The 17995-nt window shown below is 53.1% G+C and overlaps 3 protein-coding genes across 8 annotated transcripts; 2 read left to right on the forward strand and 1 right to left on the reverse strand.

The window, feature by feature from the left end:
• Positions 1-2621: 2621 nt before the first annotated feature.
• TMEM262 (transmembrane protein 262) lies at positions 2622-4300 on the forward strand. 2 transcript variants are annotated; one of them, XM_033206994.1, is made up of 6 exons: positions 2622-3035; positions 3145-3220; positions 3310-3367; positions 3593-3818; positions 3913-4024; positions 4144-4300. In XM_033206994.1, the coding sequence occupies exons 1-6, from the start codon at positions 2946-2948 to the stop codon at positions 4218-4220; spliced, it is 639 nt and encodes a 212-aa protein (XP_033062885.1). In that variant the 5' UTR covers positions 2622-2945; the 3' UTR covers positions 4221-4300. The 2 variants fall into 2 exon arrangements, with proteins under 2 accessions (XP_033062885.1, XP_033062886.1); XM_033206995.1 differs by having other exon boundaries at positions 2628-3035; positions 3925-4024.
• Positions 4270-8512, reverse strand: ZFPL1 (zinc finger protein like 1). 5 transcript variants are annotated; one of them, XM_033206990.1, is made up of 8 exons: positions 8291-8448; positions 7867-7989; positions 7445-7556; positions 6070-6263; positions 5885-5957; positions 5603-5749; positions 5237-5354; positions 4270-4744 (listed from the first exon to the last, which is right to left on the reverse strand). In XM_033206990.1, the coding sequence occupies exons 2-8, from the start codon at positions 7966-7968 to the stop codon at positions 4558-4560; spliced, it is 933 nt and encodes a 310-aa protein (XP_033062881.1). In that variant the 5' UTR covers positions 7969-7989; positions 8291-8448; the 3' UTR covers positions 4270-4557. The 5 variants fall into 5 exon arrangements, with proteins under 5 accessions (XP_033062881.1, XP_033062882.1, XP_033062883.1 ...); XM_033206991.1 differs by having other exon boundaries at positions 7867-7976; positions 8309-8447; XM_033206992.1 differs by lacking the exon at positions 8291-8448 and adding an exon at positions 8074-8254 and having other exon boundaries at positions 7357-7556; positions 7867-7976.
• Positions 8513-8526: 14 nt separating this feature from the next.
• On the forward strand, positions 8527-15439 carry CDCA5 (cell division cycle associated 5). Its single transcript, XM_033206993.1, has 6 exons — positions 8527-8732; positions 8941-9035; positions 9114-9179; positions 9265-9300; positions 13129-13563; positions 13730-15439. Exons 1-6 carry the CDS (start codon positions 8687-8689, stop codon positions 13808-13810), a joined length of 759 nt encoding a protein of 252 aa, XP_033062884.1. The 5' UTR covers positions 8527-8686; the 3' UTR covers positions 13811-15439.
• The last annotated feature ends 2556 nt before the right edge of the window (positions 15440-17995 follow it).

The following is a 17995-nucleotide window of genomic DNA, read 5'->3' on the forward strand; positions in this document are numbered from 1 at the left end:
GCCCAAGGTGGTCTCAAACTCTTGAGCTCAAGTGATCCTCTCACCTCAACCTCCCAAAGTGCTGGGATTACAGGCGTGAGCCACCGCGCCCGGCCGTGTTCGTTCTATATTTAGACGTAGGTTTTAACTTTTTGAAAAGTACACTTTGACAAAACATATGGTATGATTTTTAAAAATGTTTTAAACTTATGCATGTGTATGTACATCTAGATGTACGAAGTTACCGTTACACAAAGAAGGGACCTAGAAGATGCCAAGTCACCAAACTGGTGAAGGGGGTACTTCAGTGGTGGGGATGCAGCAGGGAGGAGACTGTTATATTTTCCTCTGGATGCTTGTGTATTATGCAAATATTTTACAAGAACATATTCATATATACATATATGTGTGTATGTATGTGTGTGTGTGTGTGTGTGTGTATATATATATATATTTTTTTTTTTTTTTTTTCCATGAGACGGAGTTTTGCTCTTGTTGCTCAGGCTGGAGTGCAATGGCGCGATCTCGGCTCACCACAACCTCCACCTCCCAGGTTCAAGCGATTCTCCTGCCTCAGCCTCCCGAGTAGCTGGGATTACAGGCATGTGCCTCCATGCCCAGCTAATTTTGTTTTTGTTTTTGTTTTTTTTGAGACAGAGTCTCAGTCTGTCACCCAGGCTAGAGTGCAGTGGCTCGATCTCGGCTCAGTGCAACCTCTCCTCCCGGGTTCAAGTGATTCTCCTGCCTCAGCCTCCCAAGTAGCTGGGATTACAGGCACATACCACCACACCCAGCTAACTTTTGTATTTTAGTAGGGATGGGGTTTCACCATGTTGGTCAGGCTGGTCTCGAACTCCCGACCTCGTGATCCACCCACCTCAGCCTCCCAAAGTGCTGAGATTACAGGCGTGAGCCACTGCGCCCGGCTTAATTTTGTACTTTTAGTAGAGACAGGGTTTCTGCATGTTGTTCAGACTGGTCTCAAACTCCTGTCCTCAGGTCATTTGCCCACCTCAACCTCCCAAAGTGCTGGGATTACAGGCGTGAGCCACTGTGCCCAACCCATATTCATATATTACATGTATATAATTTTTTAAAATTAGGAGCTAGGGCTGGGCGCATGGCTTACACCTCTAGTCCCAGTACTTTGGGAGGCCAAAGAGAATGGATCACCTGAGGTCAGGAGTTCAAGACCAGCCTGGCCAACATAGTGAAATACCGTCTCTACTGAAAATACAGGGCCGGGCGTGGTGGCTCAAGCCTGTAATCCCAGCACTTTGGGAGGCCGAGACGGGCGGATCACGAGGTCAGGAGATCGAGACCATCCTGGCTAACACGGTGAAACCCCGTCTCTACTAAAAAATACAAAAAACTAGCTGGGCGAGGTGGCGGGCGCCTGTAGTCCCAGCTACTCGGGAGGCTGAGGCAGGAGAATGGCATAAACCCGGGAGGCGGAGCTTGCAGTGAGCTGAGATCCAGCCACTGCACTCCCGCCTGGGCGACAGAGCGAGACTCCGTCTCAAAAAAAAAAAAAAAGAAAAGAAAATACAAAAATTAGCTGGGTGTGGTGGCAGGCGCCTGTAATTCCGGCTACTTGGGAGGCTGAGGCAGGAGAATCGCTTGAACCTGGGAGGCGGAGGTTGCAGTGAGCAGAGATCCCGCCACTGCACTCCAGTCTGGGTGATAGAATGAGACTCTGTCTCAAAAATAATAGAATTAGGAGCTAGGAACTTTTATGTATAAAAGTTCATTTGTATTCAAATAAGGACTGAGGCACAAACAATTGTTTCAACAGTGGGACCACAGCTGGGCCTTGGGGCATCACCCCTTTCATGTGGTTAGGATGGGGCTCTGAAGAACTATTGTGCTTGTCTGGAGACTGGCCAACAAGCACAGACGGTGGGTGCAGGCTCTAATCCCACTGCTGGGAGGCAGCCTGTGGGTCTTGGGCTGACCTGGGACCTAACTTTTGGGGCAAACAGTTGGGCAGGAGGCAGTGGGGTGGCTGAGTTCAACATCAAGTCCTCTACTCCTCCCTCCTCCTGCTTCAATCCCTGGAAGCTTTCATGTCACTCTATACCATTTCTGGCTGTTTTTCTGGCATATTTTGTTGACGGCCCTGGAGTGCTTACCTTTGATTTTTTTCTTTTCCTTTCTTTTTTTCTGTGTCACCCAGATTGGAGTACAGTGGCATGATCATAGTTCACTGCAGCCTGGGACTCCTGGGCTCCAGCAGTCCTCCATCTCAGCCTCCTGAGTAGCTGGGACTAAAGACATGCACCAGCACACTCAGCAATTTTTTTTTTTTAAGAGATGGGGTCTTGCTGGACAGGAGTGGTGGCTCACGCCTGTAATCCCAGCACTTTGGGAGGCCAAGGTGGGTGGATCACCTGAGGCTGGGAGTTCAAGATCAGTGTGACCAACATGGAGAAACCCTGTTTCTACTAAAAATACAAAATTAGCTGGGCTTGGTGGCGCATGCCTGTAATCCCAGCTGCTCAGGAGGCTGAGGCAGGAGAATCGCTTGAATCCAGGAGGCAGAGGTTGTGGGGAGCCGAGATCGCGCCATTGCCCTCCAGCCTGGGCAACGAGAGTGAAACTCTGTCTCAAAAAAAAAAAAGAGAGAGAGATGGGGTCTTGCTGTCTCCCAAGCTGGTCTTGAACTCCTGGCCCAAGGCAATCCTCCAACCTGGGCCTCTGAAAGTGCTGGGGTTACAGGTGTGAGCTACCACACCCAGCCTAGTTCTCATCTCTTACCTGCATGGAGGAAATGTTTTCCTTCTGGCTTGCATCTGACCCTGCTCACTCAGCACAGCCTCAGGTAGTAGCAGATCTTAGTTTCAGTACTGACTCCCTCCCTTCCTGGCTATGACAACTTGAGGACAACCATCCTTTCTGCCTCAGACTCAAGTGTCAAATAGAATTCATGCCACCGGCCACAGCTGTCTCATGGGACTCTTGGACTGATGGAGGTGAAAATGCTCCAAGCACCTGAAGGTGGCAGAGAGGAAAGCTGCCCAGCATTGGGTCCTGTAAGAACATCTGGGGAGAGAATGGTAAAGCCAGGTGCCCTCTGGGCCACACTGGGAAGGGCACAGGGAAGATCCCGGGACAGCTCTGAAGAATCTGTTGATATCTTTCCTTCTCATAATTCCTTTCCACCAGAGGGTAGAGCAAATACTTGGAACCTGGGATCCACCCCAGGCCTCCCCTCACCTGGGAATGCCTTCCAGCTATGCAGGTGGGTCCTAATCTCTCATCTGCCTAAGACTTGATGTGAATCTAGACCACACCCCTCAGCTTTTCTGAGCCCCAGTTCTTCATCTGTAGACTGTGTTCATGCTGCCTCCGTTGTGGGAAAATTGAGATGTGCACAAAAGTGTCTAGAGTGAGTATGGGACAACCAGGGCTACTACCCCTTTGCCATTGCCATGGGCCCCCACTGATCTCACAATTCAGAGCACCCCTACCACCCGTGAGGCAGTCCTGTGTTGGCTGGAATCAGCCTGTGTTCTAGAATCTTGTCCCCTCCACTGTCCTCCTGGTTCTAGAATCCTACTGCTATTCCATACCAGGCACTCTAGAACCAGAGACTGCTGCTTTTCCTGGGCAGGGCCTGCTTACTCCAGCTCTCAAGTCTGACTTGCATCTACGCTGTGGGTAAGATGCGGCTGCGAGACCGCATCGCCACATTCTTCTTCCCAAAAGGCATGATGCTCACCACGGCTGCACTGATGCTCTTCTTCTTACACCTGGGCATCTTCCTCAGCGACGTGCACAACTTCTGCATCACCCACCACTACGACCGCATGAGCTTTCACTACACGGTCGTCCTGATGGTAGGCTCAGGGCAGGGACACAAGGGTTGGCTGTGGGAGGCCCGGGGGGCTAATGGAAACCCCGCTGTTGTGTCAGGGGCTACTCTCCCACTAGATGGGCCTACAGTTCTCCCAGGTGATCAGCATCTGCTGGGCCGCCATGGGGTCACTCTATGCTGAGATGACAGAAAACAAGTACATCCGCTGCTCTGCCCTGACCATCCTGAGTGAGTGGCAGGAGGGGGAGGGTGCAAGGGGGAGTGGGGAGCTTTGGAACCCTGAGATGTGGCAAGGAGTAGCCAGGGAAGGGTACTGGGGCTCATGGGGGGCTCTCTCCTCCACCCAGTGCTCAACGGAGCCATGTTCTTCAACCGCCTGTCCTTGGAGTTTCTGGCCATCGAGTACCGGGAGGAGAACCACTGAGGCCTGGGGAGTCGGAACAGGGCTGAGGCTGAACAGAAAGGCTGCCTCGGGCGTTTTAATAAAGTTGTTGTTTATTTCCACCTGCCAGCTCCTTCATGGGGCGAGGGGTGGGAGGCTGGAGACCCGGGAGGAAAGCAAGTGAAGACAAATGCTTGACCCGCGGGGACTCCAGGCCCGGCCTGCAACCACTCTGGTGGACTCGGCTTTGAGTCCGGGGTCTTAGTGTCTTAGGCTTGACAGAGAGGGGCAGTGAAGAGGTGCCCCCAGCCTCCCCATTACCTCGCCTCTCCTCCACAGGACCCAAGTCCTAGGCTGGCCTAGCCACAAGCAAGGGGGCTCAGGAGGGGCCCACACGGATGTGAGGGTTCATGAGTGGGTCCAGGTTGGGGTCGCTGTCCGCTGCGGCCCGGCCTAGGCGAGACATGAGGGCAAGGAGGGCCAGGAAGCCCAGCAGTCCCAGGAGTAGCAGCAGCCCCGCTCGCTGGAGCAGGGTCAGCGGTCGCTTCCGAGACCCGGCCCGGCTCCTGGGGGGATGAGGGGAAAATCAGGTCAGGCCCCAGTCCCTGGTGGCCCCCATGGCCTAGAGACAAGCCCTGGTCACCACCCATTCCTGAACCTCCATCTCCTCATCTGTGCCTCAAGGATGATCACTCCTGCACTTGCCACCATAGGGCCTTATTGTGCAGCTCAGACCAGCTGAGGCACACGACTGTGTTGTGGAAACTACAACATGTGAGGCGTCGGGGAGAGTTACAAAGATTAGGGGGTGTCAGATCAGGAAGGGGCCTCAAAGAGCCTGAGTCCAAACCTCCTGTGTAGGAGGCACTGAGACAGCCCCAGAGAGATGCAAACCACAGCTTCTGCTGCACAGCCAAGGCCTCTGCACAGCCCCAGCACCAGGTACTGTCACTCCGCAGAACGAACCCCTTTGGTCATGAAACTGTCCCTCCCAGGGCCTCTGGTTCCCACTCCCTCTCCACCCCTTCCCGGCATTCCGCCCGCCTGACCCTGTGTACCTTAGCAGCTGGGCCAGCCAACCCAAGGCAGGCCGGCGTCGGTACTTGTCATCGTCATAGTCTCCATGGAGGCCTGGTGTCCGGTCATCATCCCGCGTATCATACACCTTCCTAGGGGCTACAGGGTGGAGCCACTAGCACCAATAGACTCAGGAAAACTGGCCGCTTTGGGGAGGGCTAGGGGGATCACCTGCCCTCCTCAGTCTGACAGAGCATCTCAGAATTGTGTGGAGGTAATGGCTGTGCCTGGATTGAGGAAAGGTTCCTCCAGGTGGGTCTCTCTCAGGATCCTCAAGCTCCCCGTACACAAACCACTCCACCACCCTCTTTCTATCCTTCCACGGCCTGGATAACTCCCAGGCTCACCATGAGTCAAGGGCTCAGGATTGCCCATGTGGATCACTGTGTGCTGCTCGGGCCGGCCTGGGGAAGCCGGGGGCCGGGGGGCCTGGCTGTAGAAGGCTGGGGCAGCAGAGGCGCTGTCTACCTCCTCTGGTCCAGGGGTACTGCTGGCTGTGGGCGGAAAGAGAGCCATCAGCAGAAGTAGTGGGTAGAGCTCAGGGGTACAGCATGTGACTGTAGACCAAGGGAGCTGTCAGCAGAGCAGGGAGGCTAAAGCCCAGACAGTCGGTGGAAGCCACCACTTACCATTAAAGCTAGACCAGTCAGAGAAGTCAGACGTGTTGAGGGGCTCGGGCTCTGGGCTCACCACCTCATCGATCTGGAGGAAGGAATCTGGGTCACCAGGCTGCCTAGTACTGTCCCCACCCACCCATCTGGCTCAGGTGGGGCACAGGGCAGATGGATGGTCAGACAGACAGAGGGACTCTCACCAGAGGGAGGCCCAGTCCTGCCCGGGCCCAGTTGACCGTGGCCAGCTTCTCTCTCAGTGCGGAGGCCACGGGGCCAGCCAGGTTGGTTGGGGGGAAGATGGGGCCATTGCAGCTGGGGCACTGGTAGCCGGCAGGTGCTGTGTTTCGGGGTAGCTGGGCAGCACGTTCATTGAGGCAGGCCCAGTGAAAGAGATCTTAGGGCCCATGAGACAGGGGAGAAGAGACATGAGGAAGAAGACACTTAGGGCTCCTAGCCTAGCAATAGCCCCCAAACCATTGCAGGACATATGGACACACGTGTGTGCCAGAGCCTTCTCCTCCCCGTCCTGTTCCCCAAAACACCGGTCTTCTTGGCTATCACCATCTAAGTCCAGGCAGTGCTACCAAGCTGTCCAGCTCACAGGGGTAAGTTTGGGTGGGAAGAAAACGCCACCTCTCCTTTCAGTGAGTCCTCTCTGGGCTTGCACTCATCATACTCTTTGGGCTAATGGCTAATAATGAACAGTTTCAGAAAAGGTTCCTTGATATACACACAGCCACACATATGCATGTACACATCCCTGGGCATACATGTACATGTGCTTATAAGCACATAATCAAACACAAGTAGCATTCCCTGTATCTACATTATGGGCACAGGAGCCCTCACACATACACATCTATACACTCACAGGTTTGCTAACACTCAGGCACACTCAACCATGCATTCTCTTGCACTCCCACAACACACCTGTGTTCATATGTTCACGTACATACATTTACCCATTGATTCACCCCCAAGTACTAATCAACACACTAACACTCATTTAAACACACAATGTACATTAAGTGCCTGCAAGTACACACACGCACTCACAAGGAGAAACACATATGGAGCTGCCTCTTGCATTAGCTCCTTCAAAAACTGGAGCTAAGGCTCTTACCCCAGATTCAGGTCAAAGTTATGACACATATGTCTGCTGACTTCTTTTAGCTAACTTTAATATGGGAAACTCAGTTCCTCTCTGTTTAGCCTTGGAATCAGTGGTGGATCCTGAATATCTGAAAGCGACATGCTGGTCTGGCTAGCTAATAGTCACGGCCACCAGCATACACATAAGCTTGACTGGCTCTCGCTCAAACCTCCAGATTGGCAGGGCTGAATTTTTAGGAAAGAGGAACTAGGAGCTTTAATTTTTAGGAAAGACAGTGAGGCCTAGAAAGGAAGAATAACTTGCCTGAACTTACAGAGCAGGTAAGGAACTTTAATATGACTAGAATCTGGGCTCTGAGACTTGGGGGACTCACTGTCCTGCTGCTTGAGGAGGGCCTGGAAACCAGTCACCAAGCTGGCCCCTGAGGCTGGCCTGATCCCCCCGAGGTGCCAAGGCCTCACCATAGCAGACAAGGCGGGTCGTCTCTCGGCTGGCCAGGGGTATGTTGCACAGGCGGCAATTGGGGTTGTAGTCGCTATCTTGGAGCCACTGCAGGTAGGACTGGACGATGCACTGGAGTGGGAGAGAGATGTCACAACTGGTGCTGGGGCTGCTCGGCCTATCACCCCACGGTCTGACTGTCTCTTTTTCTCTAGTCACAGAGGAGACTCATCCTTTCGTTTGTTCAATCAATATTTATTGAGCACATACTGTGCACCAGACTCTCTCTTGGGGGCGGGGGATGTATCAGTGAACAAAATAAACCAAGTCCTTGCCCTTGTGGGGCTTACATTCTAGCGCGGGGTCCCTCATGGATTTGGAGGAAGCCAATACCGCCTTGCCCACCCAGTGCCCTGCTCAGTCGCTCCCCTGAAGGCCCCACCTTGGCGTGATTGGCTACCAGGCAGTGCTCGCAGACGTTGACTCGGTGTTCGAAGCAGAACAGGTTGGTCACCTTTCTCTTGGGGCACTTACAAAGCCCCATGATCGATCCTGGGAAAGGGGCCTGAGTTGGTAGGAAGCCAGGTTCTGGTGGCCACCACTACGCTCTCACCAGCCCAGTTTCCACTCTTAACTCCCCCAGACACACCTCTCTTATTCGCCCCGACCCGAGATTTCTGCCCACTGTTCCTCCTTATGCGGGGAAACACCCCCTGCATAAATCCCGCCTCCGACGACCCCTCAATCCTTCTGGATCCCGCCCCCGGCCAGGCCCCTTCATCAGCGACTCCCCGATACCACCGGCCCCGCCCCCAAGGCCTCTCCTGAGCCCCACCCCCTCCAAGCCCCGCCCCTTCTCCACAGACCCCAGTCTCTGTGTTTACTGATCGGCCGCTGCACCGGTCCGAAGGGCGGCAGCGATGCTTCGAGGCGAGGAAGGGCAGGGACCACGCTCTCCAAGGATCTTGCTCCGCACCCTTCAGCCCCGGCCGCCCCGATTATCCCTCCGCTGCCACGTCTCTTCCGGGTGCGGCGCGCCCTGATGACGCCATCGCGCCCCTGGGCCGCGCCTCCGTGACGCTAGACGTGAAGAGGGGTGGAAAAGAGAGGGGGTCCGAGCGCAGCGGACCTCTCGCCCTACGTCACTTCCGCTTCCTTCTCCGCAGGGCGGGTAATTCGAAAGTTTTTTGCAGCGAGTGGCCTTCCCCGTTGGCACGCGCCCGGGGCGGCGGCGCTGGAGGAGCTCGAGACCCAGTCTAGTTATGTCTGGGAGGCGAACGCGGTCCGGAGGAGCCGCTCAGCGCTCCGGTGAGCGGAGGGCGCGCGGGAGACGTGAGGTCGAGCCGTTTGGGGGACGCAGTCCTGTGAAAGATGGCCCTTCCCTCCCGCTGCTGCCTCCAGGGGAGGCGCCCTTAGAAGGGCTTGTTTGGGAATCTTCTCGTTGTCTCTAGAACCTGTTCTCTGGACTCCAAGGTCTAGAGTCCTCCTCTACCACTTAACTTTTTTCTCTTTCCAGGGCCAAGGGCACTATCTCCTACTAAGCCTCTGCGGAGATCCCAGCGGAAATCAGGCTCTGAACTCCCGAGCATCCTCCCTGAAATCTGGCCGAAGGTGAGCCCCAGGTTTCTCACTTCCTCCCCTTGTGGCCCCTCACCTAATGTTGAGCTCACGTTCATCCCTCTTCTCCAGACACCCAGTGCGGCTGCAATCAGAAAGCCCATCGTTTTAAAGAAGATCGTGGCCCATGCTGTAGAGGTAAAGGCTAAGGAGGGTGTTGTGGGTGAGTAGGCGGGCGAAACTGGGGGCCAGCTATGAGATCAATTGGTATTGTACCCCGCAGGTCCCGGCTGTCCAGTCACCTCGCAGGAGCCCTAGGGTGAGTTCACTTTCATCTACTTAATTAAGTAGAATCTGGGTCACTCTAGAGGTGGACAGCACACATTGGCTGCTCACATCTGCCCAGGGAGCTGTTTTGCAGTACTGCAAAAGCAGTTTGCCTCTGGGCACCTGCATGCATTGCCAGTCTTGAGTACTCCCTGAAGACTTAATACACTTAACTTTTTATGCCTTGTGTATTTCTACCATTTTCCTGGAACTTCCTGTAAAAGCTGAGCGATGTCTTAACTCCACATACTGCCTTTCTAATCCATTTTGCCTTTAGCTTTCATTTATGGGTGTTCTAAGATAAGTCGTGTATGACATTTTTACAGTTTTAGCAGAAGCTATTATCAAACGATGTTTCATTAATAGACAATCTGAAGACATAATGAATGAGAAATGTGAACTCCTTTGACGAGCTGATAGGGATTAGAGTCAACTGGGGAGAAAGACAAATGACCAGTGATGGCAGCGTTGTGTACTGGGACTGCAATAAGGAATGCTAGATGCTATGATGGTGGCTAACCCAGACCATGTGGCTCAGGGAATATTTCATGGAAGAAGAAACATTTAAACTGAGTCTTTAAAGACAAGTAGAGGGCGGGTGCAGTGGCTCACACCTGTAATCCTAACACTTTGGGAGGCCGAGGCGGGCAGATCACTTGGGTCAAGAGTTTAAGACTAGCCTGGCCAACATGATGAAACCCTGTCTCTACTAAAAATACAAAAATTAGCCAGGCATGGTGGCACATGCCTGTAGTCCCAGCTACTCAGGAGGCTGAGGCAGGAGAATCGCTTGAACCCAGGAGGCCTAAGTTGCAGTGGGCCAAGATCGCACCCCTGCACTCCAGCCTGGGCAACAAAGCGAGACTCCATCTCAAAAAAAAAAAAAACAACTAGGGGGTTCCAGGCCAAAGAAGAAGCCATGTTTGCAGAGATTGGGAATTTAAAGAAAAATCACAAGGTTTGGGGAATAGCAATTTGTTTAGTGTCTGCAGCAGACCTCAGCTGGGGAGGGGGCACCCTAAGGCAGAGCAGAGCCCGATGAGGCACAAAAGCCACACTCATGACTTGGGCTTCATTCTTGGGTCTGTGGGCAGCCTTTGGAGAGTTCTGGGTAAGGCAGTGACTGAGTCAAGTTTGAGTAAGAAAGACCCTTCTGGGGGCTGTGGGGAGAATGGTTTGGAGAAGCGCTACCCTGGAGCTCCAAGACCAGTGGAATGACGTGAAGTCCAGGAATTCTGAAGCATGAAGCCAAGGGCGTGAGCTAAAGCCAGGATGATACACAGTACTGGGTTCAGAGGGAATCCCTCCCCAGAGGCCTTCCCTGATCACCCTTATCCTATTGCTGTCACATTTCTCTATGTAATTCTCTTAGGCCTTACAGGTTCTAAAGACAAGGTCTTGCTCTGCCACCCAGGCTGGAGCACAGTGGTGAGATTTTGACTCACTGCAGATCCTCTCTCCTCAGCCTCTCAAGTAACTGGAATTTTTTTTGTAGAGATGAGGGTTCACTATGTTGCCCAGGCTGGTCTTGAACTCCTGGGCTTAAGTGATCCTCCCACCTTGGCCTCCTAAAGTGTTGGGATTATAGGCATGAGCCACTGTGCCTGATCCTTACCAGTTCTTATAGTGTATTTTCTTGCATGTTTGATGTCTTTCTCTCCCCTCTAAGAACATAGGCACCTTGAGGGTAGGGACTTCTGCCTTTCCTAGTAGCCACTCTTTCTTGTTGACTGACTGAGATTCATGGTACATCAAGCAGGATAAAGTTGCCAGGACCTGGGTGACTGCTTGGCTACAGAGGATGAGGAAGTGGTAGTCAGTGGTGACCACCAGTTTGTTCAGCTTCCCTGTTTTTTGTTTTTTTGAGACAGAGTCTCACTCTGTCGCCCAGGCTGGAGTGCAGTGGTGCAATCTTGGCTCACTGCAAGCTCTGCCTCCCAGGTTCATGCCATTCTCCTGCCTCAGCCTCCCAAGTAGCTGGGACTACAGGTGCCCGCCACCAGGCCCAGCTAATTTTTTTGTATTTTTAGTAGAGACGGGGTTTCATCATCTTAGCCAGGATGGTCTTGATCTCCTGACCTCGTGATCCGCCCGCCTCGGCCTCCCGAAGTGCTGGAATTACAGGTGTGAGCCACCGTGCCCGGACTTTTTTTTCTTTTTTTTTGAGTTGGAGTCTCGCACTGTCACCCAGGCTGGAGCACAGTGGCGCAATCTTGGCTCACTACAACCTCCACCTCCCAGGTTCAGTTAATTCTCCTGCCTCAGCCTCCCAAGTAGCTGGGATTACAGGCACCTGCCACCACGCCTGGCTAATTTTTTTGTATTTTCAGTAGAGACGGTTTCACTATTGTTGGCCAGGCTTATCTCGAACTTCTGACCTCAGGTGATCCACCCACCTCAGCCTCCCAAAGTGCTGGGATTATATGCATGAGCCACCATGTCTGGCCACCTGTTACCTCTTGAACTTCATCTTCAGTTTCTTCCTCTTTTCTTCACTTCAGCCACGCTGGCCTCTTGTTCTTTGACCCTGACTAGTACGCTGTGGCCTCAGGGTTTTTGCACCTTCTGTTCCCACTGCCTAGATCACTTGGCCACGAGTCACTCCCACACCTCCTTCAAGTTGTAGCTAGAATGTCACCTCAGTGAGGCCTATATTGACCCTATATTGACCTTTATCTCTTTGCAATTCTTTTTTTTTTTTTGAGACGGAGTCTCGCTCTGTCTCCCAGGCTGGAGTGCAGTGGCCGGATCTCAGCTCACTGCAAGCTCTGCCTCCCGGGTTCACGCCATTCTCCTGCCTCAGCCTCCCGAGTAGCTGGGACTACAGGCGCCCGCCACCTCGCCTGGCTAGCTTTTTGTATTTTTTAGTAGAGACGGGGTTTCACCGTGTTAGCCAGGATGGTCTCGAACTCCTGACCTCGTGATCCGCCCGTCTCGGCCTCCCAAAGTGCTGGGATTACAGGCTTGAGCCACCGCGCCCAGCATCTCTTTGCAATTCTAACCTACCCCAAGCACTCTGTCCTGTTCTGTGTTTTCCTGTAGAGCTTGATACTGCGCATATAATACCGAATTTTCATATCTGTTTTTCCCTTAGAATGGGGCAGAGGTTTTCTCTGTTTTATTCCCTGCTGTATTCCCAGTTCCTGGCACAGAACAGGTGACTGATAAATACTTATGGACTGAGTGGACATTTTAGGACAATCCTCATCAGCTGTGTGGCAGATGGACCACAGCAGGCAAGGGCGGAAATGTGGAGAGAAATCAGAAGGTCACTGGGACCAGCCTGGGCAACGTAGGGAGATCCCCCTGTTCTACAAAGAAACAAAAAAAATCAGCCAGAGTGGCACATGCCTGTAGTCCCGGCTACTCAGAGGCTGAGGTAGAAGGATTGCATGAACCCTGGAGGCTGAGGCTGCAGTGAGCCATGATCGTGCCACTGCACTCCAGCCTGGGCAACAGAGTTAAGACGCTATATCCGGAAACAAAACAAAAGAAAAAAAGGTTGCTCAGCTGGTCTAGAAGATACCTAATGAGGGCTTGAGTTGGTCAGAGGGGAGGCTGGATGCTGGGCACATTTTGGAAGCAAGCGACAGCATCAGCAGATGGGGCAAGTCCACTTGTGTCACAAAAGCAGACTCCTCAGAAGCAATGGTGGGTTGCTTTCTTCTCCCCTCGTCTCTTTCAGGGTCTGATTTGTCTCTTCCTTTAAAAAGTGTGTGTCCTGTGGGTCTTTCTTTCCATGCTGAATCTTCTCAGGCTTTTCTGGAAGTAAGCAGTCCAACTAAGTATTGGGGGCATCCTCTCTTCTGTCCTGGTACAGATTGCCTTTTTCTTGGAGAAAGAAAACGAGCCCCCTGGCAGGGAGCTTACTAAAGAGGACCTTTTCAAGACACACAGCATCCCTGCCACCCCCACCCCCACTCCCGTGCCCAACCCTGATGCCGAGTCCAGCTCCACGGAAGGAGAGCTGGACGCCAGAGACTTGGAAATGTCTAAGAAAGTCAGGCGTTCCTACAGCCGGCTGGAGACCCTGGGCTCTGCCTCCACCTCCACCCCAGGCCGCCGGTCCTGCTTTGGCTTCGAGGGGCTGCTGGGGGCAGAAGACTTGTCTGGAGTCTCACCAGTGGTGTGCTCCAAATTCACTGAGGTCCCCAGAGTCTGTGCAAAGCCCTGGGCCCCAGACATGACTCTCCCTGGAATCTCCCCACCACCCGAGAAACAGAAACGTAAGAAGAAGAAGATGCCAGAGATCTTGGTGAGTGAGAGGCAGGGGTTTTTCTCTGCCATGTGCTCCGGCAGACGTGCAGGGCTGGGGCTCTGGCTCTTTTGGGGGATAGCCAGCACCTGCAGGGTGTGGGTGAGATGCTCCAGCCACCATGTTCCCTTCTTACTCACCTGGCTCCCCATTTCTCTTCCCTCAGAAAACGGAGCTGGATGAGTGGGCGGCGGCCATGAACGCGGAGTTTGAAGCTGCTGAGCAGTTTGATCTCCTGGTTGAATGAGATGCAGGGGGGGATGCACCTGGCCAGACTCTCCCTCCTGTCCTGTACATAGCCCCCTCCCTGTGGAGGGGACACTTAGGGTCCCCTCCCCTGGTCTTGTTACCTGTGTGTGTGCTGGTGCTGCACATGAAGCCTGTCTGCCTTTGAGGGCTTGGGCAGCAGTGGCAGCCATCTTGGTTTTAGGAAATGGGGCCGCCTGGCCCAGCCACTCACTGGTGTCCTGTCTCTTGTCCTGTCCTTCCTATCTCTCCAAAGTACCACAGCCAGTTTCCAGATGGGCCGCAGACTGGGGAGGAGAATCACTGGCCCAGCCAGAAGTTAAAGGGCTGAGGGTTGAGGTGAGGGGCACCCTCTGCTCTTGCTGAGAAGGGTGGCTCCTTGGAAATAGGCCCAGGGGTTCTGCCAGCCTCGGCCTTTCCATCCTGAGTTGCCTTCTGTTGGTGGCTTTCTTCCTGAACCCATCTGCGTAAAGAGGTTTTCGGTTCCGTGGGTTTTCCTTCCAATTCTGTAAATAGTCCCAGAGAGAATTCGTGGGCTGAGGGCAATTCTATCTTGGAGGAAGAAGCTGGACATTCAGCCTGTGGAGTTTTGAAGGATGTGGGGAGCCTTAGTTGGGTCTCAGACCATAAGTGTGTACTATACAGAAGCTGTGTTTTCTAGTTCTGGTCTGCTGTTGAGCTGTTTGGTAAATGCCAGGTTGATAGGGCACTGGCTGCTTGGAGCAAAGGGGCCACCAGGTGCTGTGGGTTTCTGTGGCTCACGGCCTCTGGGCTGGTGCCTTGCGCAGGGCCCACACTGGAGTCTTACCGCTCTGCTGCAGGGGTGGAAGGTAGCCCCTCTTGTCACCCACACCCATTTCTTACAAAATAAGTTACACAGAGTCTACTTGGCCCTAGAAGAAAAAGTTGAAGAGTCCCAGTCTTACTAGCATTTTGCGACTGTGCTTTTAAAGTCCTCGGAAACTCCTCGTGTACCAGACAGCGGTGGGGGCTGATAGCAATTTTAGTTTTTGGCCTCCCTGTCCTCTCACATGAGAACACTGCCTGGATGCATCTCATGATCTCTGGAGAATTTCCCCATCTTTTTCTTCCTTGAATACTGAGGATTCAATAGTGTGGATTCGAAGGCTGCCCTGCCCCGACTCTGCCACCGCACCCCAGTCCATTGTACCTTTTGATGTTTATAAGATCGTGGAAGTAGACGCTGAGGTGTGCAGAGGAGCTGGTGGATAACAGAGAATGCCAGTGAAGATGAGTGCTGGGTCAGGGTACTTGGAAGAAACATTGCAGGCCAGGTGGGCCCTAATAAAACCCTCTGCCAGGCCTGGGAGTCCCAGGCCATCTGCTCAATGCTCTGTGCTTTGTCAGATCTGCAAGCATGCCCCCTTGCGGGGGAAGCCTAGGTGTCCTTGAGCGGAACCGCACTGAAGAACTCTTGTCCTCACTGGCTGATGTGGCAGAACTCTTGGGAAATGTCTTAGTCCTGCAGAATCAGGGGTCACCAGATGATGCGGAGTTGAGATCATCACTGCAAACTTCTCTGTTCCTGAGGAACTAAATTTAAGGAAAAAAATGGGATTTTGTTTTATAGTTGGAAAAAAATCTTGATTAAAGATTTTCTGCCTGTTCATGGACTATGTTTCTTTTATTGAGTCAAAGGCAGAGCCGAGGGTAAGGCCAGGCCTCCTGTGGGCTGCATCACTGGGGTTGTCCCTTTGTCTAGGCACTCCCAGCCCCACTCACCCCCATTCGCCCCATGGTAGATCACTGTCCTGCCCCACTTTTTTTTTTTTTCTTCTTGAGGCGGAGTCTCACTCTGTCACCTAGGCTGGAGTCCAGTGGCATGATCTCAGCTCACTGTGACCTCCACCTCCTGGGTTCAAGCGTTTCTCCTGCCTCAGCCTCCCAAGTAGCTGGGGTTACAGGCGCCCGCCACCAAGCCCGGCTAATTTTTTTTTTTTGAGATGGAGTCTCGCTCTATCGCCCAGGCTGGAGTGCAGTGGCCGGATCTCAGCTCACTGCAAGCTCCGCCTCCTGGGTTTACGCCATTCTCCTGCCTCAGCCTCCCAAGTAGCTGGGACTACAGGCACCCGCCACCTCGCCCGGCTAGTTTTTTGTATTTTTTAGTAGAGACGGGGTTTCACGGTGTTAGCCAGGATGGTCTCGATCTCCTGACCTCGTGATCCACCTGTCTCGGCCTCCCAAAGTGCTGGGATTACAGGCTTGAGCCACCGCGCCCGGCCTAATTTTTATATTTTTATTAGAGATGGGGTTTCACCATGTTGGCCAGGCTGGTCTCGAACTCTGACCTCAAGTGATCTGCCCTCCTTGGCCTCCCAAAGTGCTGGGATTACAGGCGTGAGCCACCGCGCCTGGCCTGTCCTCCCCTTTGTCTTGTTTATTTCTGTCCAGTCCCTAATCCGCTCCTCTTCCAGGAGGAAGAAAGTCAGGTCTGGGGTGAGGGTGCTAAGAGCTCCCCCAGTGTCCACAGGAGATGCCTGGGAAGTAAACATCCTCCCAAGTCCAGCCCTCGTTCCCCATTCCCTTTCAGGCTCCTTTGAAGGAGGCTGAGTTGCTCACTCCATGGTCCAGACTGGACACTGTGTAGCAGCAGGTGCTGTGGGACCCCTGGGGAGCTGTTCAAAGATGCTGATGCCTGGGAATTCTCCCACTTGGCCTTAGGTAAGGCTAGGACCCTACATGCAGGTGGCACAGACCAGCCTCCCATCCCATCCTCCACACTCGTACTTGCCTCCTAGTCATCTAAACAAATCAAAGCCATTAAGTTTTCCGCAGACTTAATTTACTTTGACCTCCTTTTCTGACCCAGAGGACACGGGTCCCTTCTTCAAGGCTGACTTTTCCACTTTGGCTTTTGATCCAATGATCTTGTCTCTGAAACCTTCCTCTTTCTGCCAAGTCCTAAATGGCTTTTATTTGCTTTGTTGTTAAAAAATGACAACCAGGCTGGGCACAGTGGCTCACACCTGTAATCCTAGCACTTTGGGAAGCCGAGGCAGGAGGATCACTTGAGCTCAGGAGTTCGAGACCAGTCTGGGCAACATAGGGAGACCCTGACTCTACAAAAAATGTAAAAAAAGGCCGGGCGCGGTGGCTCAAGCCTGTAATCCCAGCACTTTGGGAGGCCGAGACGGGCGGATCACGAGGTCAGGAGATCGAGACCATCCTGGCTAACACGGTGAAACCCCGTCTCTACTAAAAAAAAAACTACAAAAAACTAGCCGGGCGAGGTGGCGGCGCCTGTAGTCCCAGCTACTCAGGAGGCTGAGGCAGGAGAATGGTGTAAACCCGGGAGGCGGAGCTTGCAGTGAGCTGAGATCCGGCCACAGCACTCCAGCCTGGGTGACAGAGCGAGACTCCGTCTCAAAAAAAAAAAAAAAATGTAAAAAAAAAAAAAAATGGGTGTGGTGGCGCATATCTGTAGTCCTGGCCAGTCAGGAGGCTGAGGTGGGAGGATCACCTGAGCCTGGGAGGTCGGGGCTACAGTGAGCCATGATGACGCCATTGCACTCCAGTCTGGGCAACAGAGTATAGACCCTGTCTCAAAAGACAAAAACAACCGAAAGTTGACCAGCATCTGTCGTTAGCTACCACCATTACTCCCTCCTTTTAAACTTGAAGGAACGTTCCAAGTTGCTGTTTACTTTCTTTGAATTTATTCCCAATGCCCTCATCACTCTCTTTACAGCTCAAAGGTAACCAGTGATGTCCTAATGTCCAGCATTCCAAGCTCAGGATTCTGCCAGCACACCCTCTTTGGGGCTATGGCACTGCCAGCTCCTTTTTCTTGGCTTTTCCTGAAATGTCTGGATACCAGGCCTGAGTCCTGGACCCTGGACCCTGCCTGCTCTTGCCAGGTAGCCTCAGGTTCTCTGGACTGCCTCCTTGCTCAAGACTTGGCCATCTTTATCTCCAACCTAAAACTGTCCTGAGCTACAAATCAGAATCTAGAACTGCCTTTCAGGAAGTCATCTGAAGCTCTGCTCATCCAGCAGCTTGCTTACTCCTGTGTTCTCTGTGCCATTAGCAGAGCCACCAGCTGACACAGTCACACAGGCCAGGAACCCAGGACCAGCTCCTTCCTTCACCCCATCTGGCCAGCCCCATCCCCCTCAACATCCCCCCACCCCACAGTCACCAGACAATTGCACTAACCTCCTGTGGG

The sequence above is a fragment of the Trachypithecus francoisi genome, unplaced genomic scaffold (assembly GCF_009764315.1).
Source record: "Trachypithecus francoisi isolate TF-2019V2 unplaced genomic scaffold, Tfra_2.0 Lachesis_group8, whole genome shotgun sequence".
In the NCBI taxonomy this organism is placed as follows: domain Eukaryota; kingdom Metazoa; phylum Chordata; class Mammalia; order Primates; family Cercopithecidae; genus Trachypithecus; species Trachypithecus francoisi.

Coding starts and splice junctions, on each gene's coding strand:
- TMEM262 (XM_033206994.1), top strand. CDS start 2,946: ATGGAGGTGAAAATGCTCCAAGCACCTGAAGGTGGCAGAGAGGAAAGC. Junction 3,368..3,592: donor TGTGCACAAAAGTGTCTAGA/GTGAGTATGGGA, acceptor TTTCCTGGGCAG/GGCCTGCTTACTCCAGCTCT. Junction 3,819..3,912: donor ACTACACGGTCGTCCTGATG/GTAGGCTCAGGG, acceptor CTCTCCCACTAG/ATGGGCCTACAGTTCTCCCA.
- ZFPL1 (XM_033206988.1), bottom strand. CDS start 8,143: ATGCAGGGGGTGTTTCCCCGCATAAGGAGGAACAGTGGGCAGAAATCT. Junction 7,977..8,073: donor GGTCGGGGCGAATAAGAGAG/GTGTGTCTGGGG, acceptor CCCCTTTCCCAG/GATCGATCATGGGGCTTTGT. Junction 5,958..6,069: donor CAGGACTGGGCCTCCCTCTG/GTGAGAGTCCCT, acceptor TCCTTCCTCCAG/ATCGATGAGGTGGTGAGCCC.
- CDCA5 (XM_033206993.1), top strand. CDS start 8,687: ATGTCTGGGAGGCGAACGCGGTCCGGAGGAGCCGCTCAGCGCTCCG. Junction 9,180..9,264: donor TCGTGGCCCATGCTGTAGAG/GTAAAGGCTAAG, acceptor TGTACCCCGCAG/GTCCCGGCTGTCCAGTCACC. Junction 13,564..13,729: donor AGAAGATGCCAGAGATCTTG/GTGAGTGAGAGG, acceptor CTCTTCCCTCAG/AAAACGGAGCTGGATGAGTG.